Source organism: Gavialis gangeticus, unplaced genomic scaffold (genome assembly GCF_001723915.1).
Source record: "Gavialis gangeticus isolate Ggan-Ray unplaced genomic scaffold, GavGan_comp1, whole genome shotgun sequence".
Classification (NCBI taxonomy): Eukaryota; Metazoa; Chordata; order Crocodylia; family Gavialidae; genus Gavialis; species Gavialis gangeticus.
In genome coordinates, this window is record NW_017728992.1 from 124,863,677 (window position 1) to 124,868,808 (window position 5,132).

General features: G+C 43.0%; 1 protein-coding gene across 4 annotated transcripts in view; it reads right to left on the bottom strand.

Moving 5' to 3' along the window:
- LOC109304915 (aspartyl/asparaginyl beta-hydroxylase-like) overlaps positions 1-2,928 on the bottom strand; it is a 119,413-nt gene extending 116,485 nt beyond the window's left edge. For 2 of the 4 annotated variants that reach the window (XM_019527719.1, XM_019527718.1), the window contains exon 1: positions 2,698-2,926. In XM_019527719.1, the coding sequence (XP_019383264.1) occupies positions 2,698-2,713 (16 nt within the window). In that variant the 5' untranslated portion in view covers positions 2,714-2,926. Of the gene's footprint in view, positions 1-2,697 lie in introns of all 4 variants that reach the window. The other 2 variants (XM_019527717.1, XM_019527720.1) reach the window with 2 other exon arrangements.
- Positions 2,929-5,132: the final 2,204 nt, after the last annotated feature.

Genomic DNA, 5,132 nt, shown 5'->3' on the forward strand with positions numbered 1-5,132 from the left:
GCATCTTCATTTTAAACTGAAAAAAAGAAAAAAGAAACAAACAACACTAATATATTGTGATGAGACAAAGTAATAATGCTTACTTCACATTCTATTATACACAAAAATCAAATTAAATCAATATATGCTTCCTTATTTAATAGCACCCACAATGACAAAAGACAAATAGACATCAATGCTAAATGATCACCAGAAGGGTAAATGTTTTTTGAAAAAACAAGACCAGGCCCAAACCCAGCAACAGCATACGAATCAAGGCAGCCTAACTTGCCTTGTGTACAGGAGGGCTGTCAGACTGCTTGTCATCAGGATCACAACTAGCTAACTTCGTTGCATTCATTGCTTAATATGAAGAGTACAGACATGTCAAGAAATGCAACCGGTGCAGCTTAACTGTTCTGATGCAATATTACAGGGAAAATGTTTTCTATTTAATATTAGTCATCTATTTAATATAGATCAAGAACCAAGGACTAGAACAATTCCTTCAATATTTTAGCACAACAGCTCTCTTCCAGTAAGCTTTAGAGACAGTACTTCATATCCTGATGCCTGAACACAATACAGTGTAAAACTGCAACAAGATGACTAAGAAAGTAATAAAAGATAAGAAAATTGTAAGTAAAGGTAAAATACTGTATGACAATATATGCAAAACATTATTGATCAGAGATTTAAAAAAAAGGGGCTGGTAAAAACAAATACCCTTTTGGAATTTAAAAGTTTGGAAATTACAAGATTAAATTTAATATAAATTTACATAAAGGGAATGAAAGTTATGGCACATTACAGGGCTGTTCCTGTAATGGCTGAATATGGTCCTGAAGGGTTATCGTGTGGCCTATAGGCTTCTGCCCAGCCTCCACTCCACTCCACTCCACTCCACTCCACTCCACTCCACTCCACTCCACTCCACTCCACTCCACTCCACTCCACTCCACTCCACTCCACTCCACTCCACTCCACTCCACTCCACTCCACTCCACTCCACTCCACTCCACTCCACTCCACTCCACTCCACTCCACTCCACTCCACTCCACTCCACTCCACTCCACTCCACTCCACTCCACTCCACTCCACTCCACTCCACTCCACTCCACTCCACTCCACTCCACTCCACTCCACTCCACTCCACTCGCAGCCAGGTTGTTTGGATTCCTCCTCCTTCCTCTGGTTTATACTTTCTGCCTCTAATCCTATGGGCATGGGAGCATAGCAGGAGAGGGTTACAATCCCATGATGCATGTGCACTAGGGAAGGGGCTGGACTGTTCATGTTGCTCACGCATAGCAGGAGCAGTGCAGTGGGTGGCACATGAAGCTGGCAGGGGAAAAGAGGGGGAGTGGGGAGAAGGGCGAGGAGCTGAGATGACTGTACTGCAAGGAGGGTGGAGGGGTCTGCCCGCATGATATGCAAGGCTGGGAGGGGAGTAGCCAGGCTGCCCACCCATCTGACCACATGGCATGCAGCCTGTGCAGCTTACAGTCCCCAGGCCTGAGGCCCATGCCGTATGCAGACCTCAGCTTCCTGGAACTTAGACAGCCCTGACATATTATATACTAAACCACTGTACAATATTGTACCTGCATTTTGTTCAGGATTCAACTACTGGATTTACACAATCACACTATGTTTAATAAGAGAGGGTTAAATAGGGTTTTAGAGCACTGTATAAAAAGATCATATCAAAGTAAGATTCCGCATTGAGTAAAAATCTATTTTATACTCTCATTTCTATTTTATAGTTCTATATTTTTTCTACCTCACATCATTTAATTGCCTCTGGAGAAAAGGCAACATACCGCAAAGCAACAAAACTATGTACAAATAGAATTGCTGCTGTTAAGTCTCTCAGAATCCAATCATAGTACAAACATCATATATTTTTAAGCTCAGATTCCTAAGCACTCTCTCCTCAGAAAAGTTTTGCTAATAATTTAAATAAATTACCTCCTGTATATAAATATTTTTTTTAAAGCCAGTCTTTACTGATACATTCATCCATAGTTTACAAGAGGTGAAACAGGTGTACATTACATGCATATGAACACACATAGTCAACATTAAAAACTAGTAAACTATTAAGAAATACTGACTTTGGGTTTGAACCCTTTCCAGAGAATTAATTCATATTCCAAATCTTTTCTCTGTAGATTATGCCAGCTATGTAAAAAGTAGGTCAGTTTCCATATCTGGTAAGCCTTTGCTTAACCCATCATATGCCTTTTTGCAAATATACAAAATAACTTGAAATGCATTAAAACCTTTCAATAGTCATTTTTAAATACTATATACATGTCTGCTTTCTAAGAATAAAGGACACTGCATGTGAACAAGTCTCTTCATTCACTTGTTTTTAATATTCTGTAACTTGATATTTTTTCTTCTAAAAGACATGTTTAAAGTCAAACATTTACATAAAAAATAAAAATACCTCCCATTTAACTGCTGTGTCAGAAAACAAAAGCAAAGCTAACGCCTCATTTATTCTGCCATGAAAAACGCTGAAAATTTTCTCCGCCCAGGACTCATTTAAACAGCAAGAATAAAAGTAGCTTGTGAGTAAAATCAAGACAAAAAACTGTATCCAAAGCACAAACATGACCCAGTAAACAAATTTTAGAGCATAAAAACAAACATAGCCAAAACACAAGTATGCTTTCTTAGCTTCTCTCAAAGAATGGAATTAATTATACCTGTATCTTCAGCCATGACATTAGTATCTTTTATCCATGGACAAAATAAGTGTATCAGAGTCCAAAATCAATGTCCAAGCTGGACTCAGGATTGATTTATCCTCACTCTAGCCTTGCAACAGTGACAAAAAAGTTTTGTAAAGCTAACTCAGCTAGAACCAGAAATTGGACCCGACTGCAAGTCTTCTCCAAAGCTATTTTTAGAGCAGCCATCCTCACAAGCCAAACATTTTAAGCACTCATATGGAAATATAGTGCTGACGACAACCAAATATACCCCCTCCTCCTAACATGGCATCCTGGGTAGTTGGTCTTTTCTCCTCCCTTTATTCCGTACATGCCGAACATACCAGGGAAATGAAATGGAACAAACTGAGTTGCAGTATTTTTGTTGCGAGATATGCCTCAATGCCCAAGTTCTAAGGGCATTAAATTTATTGGTATTAACTGAACAAAAGTCTGGACACCAAACCCGTTCTGTATAGAGCTGGCTCTCACCAAAAAAAAGCTTGCCCTTTTTTGGCACATACCCTCAGACTTTTCCTAGTATCCTTCATGGCTAGTTTGTTTTAAAGTTGTTCTTACCTACAACATGGATAAGAACAGTTAAGTAATCAAAAATAAAACCCATCCAACACTTGCATGAAGTCTGAAACGTATCTAGGAATAAGTTTGTGCACACTCCCTAAAAAGAACTTTCAGATCAAATTTTCTCTCTTCAGCTGCATCTTGCCTTCAACTCTAGCATATTTAAATGAGGGAAGGACTATGGCAATCTTTTGCAAGAGCAAGAATATACCTTGATTTCTCAGTCCCAAAATGAAGTATCAGAATAGGCCAGAACAACCACAAACGTGCCAAGCAAAATCCCTCTCCTCTTAATTCTGAAGCCCTAAGTTTCACCTTCATCATTTTAAAACCAGACGAAGTGGTGACCTGTACTCTTTGTGGTTTTATTAAAGGTTAGAAATAATAGATTTTACAGGGCTGACCCTGGGCCACAGCACACGGGACACAGCCTCCTCCCCCACCCAGGAATAACACTGGCAGTGCATAAACCTTGTCCCCACCCACCCCCAGCAGCACACAAGCCCCACCCCAAGCAGTGCTGGTGCTGTGCAGATCCCTGCCACGCAGCAGTAGAACAGATGGCCACTGAAGCCTGCGGACCACATGCCAGCCCCTTGCAGGCCACCAGTTGGACAGCCCTGGTACAAGGTTCCCTCTAAGGTGCGTGTGCGACGGCGCACAAATAAAAGTCTGGCCACACACAAACTTTTTTAGGCCACACACCCACTGGGACAGGAGCTGGGCTATGGCTTGGAACACTTACAGAAGGTAAGTTCCTCCCCGAGGCGAGGCAGGACCCTGGCGCGAGCTCCGCCAGCTCCAGAGAACTACTCCGCTCCCCCACTTCGCCTCAGGGAGCGAGGAGGCACATGGCCTTAGGGCCAGGGAGTGGAGCAGTTCCCCAGAGCCGGCGGAGCCCACAGAGCAATTCTCTGGGGCCAGCAGAGCCTGTGCCAGCCCCCAGCCTCGCCTCGCCTCAGAGAGGAGCCTATCCCAAATGAGGTTCTGCCGGCTCTGGGGAACTGCTCCACTCTCCAGCCCTGACGCCACGTGCCTCCTCGCTCCCCGAGGCAAAACGGGGGAGCGGAGCAGTGTCCCGGAGCTGGTGGAGCCTGTGCCAGGGCCCAGCCCCCACTGCCTGCCCTGGGTGAGAAGCTTACCTCTGGTAAGTGTCCTACGTTGCACTGAAGTGGTGTGCTCAGATTGCTACTCCTTAAAGGGAACACTGCCCTGGTATATAAGACTATTTTTCCAACAAAGAAGGAACTCTTAAAGTAAAGTGCGTCTACACTTTAATCCCTCTCACACTGAACTTACCTGGTATTTTTCCTTCTGTAACTGAAATAGGAGACCAGTACAAGCATGCAAACTGGCAAAAGTCTGTAGGTCCAGGTAGGAAAAAGCAGGAAGGGACTTGCGTTACAGCACCTACCTGCCTCATTTTAGGTGGCTATGGTATCTATGGCATTTCCCATATTGTTGCTGTGGACAGTGGTGAGGAAAGCTGCTGGACTCCAGTCTGGGCCTATGTGCAGTATTCAAATGACTAAATTATAATATCAGTGCCCTTTTGCACAAGAATGTAAACTCATGGCTGGGACCACCTGAAACATAATACAGTTAATCTCATCTCTGACTTTGGTATCAAGTACATCCCATGTCCAGCTACTCTGAATTGATTATGAATACATTCCCCTTTCAATGTGATTGCCTCTTCCTTGTCATCAGATCCCTCACCAATCTAGGTGCCTGTCTGTACCAGAAAATATTTTGGGTTCCACCCTGTTATCACAACAACCTATACAGTGCCTTACCATTCAAGGTCTAAGGTGCTCACGTCAAGTAATCAAGTCCTACTGCAATTA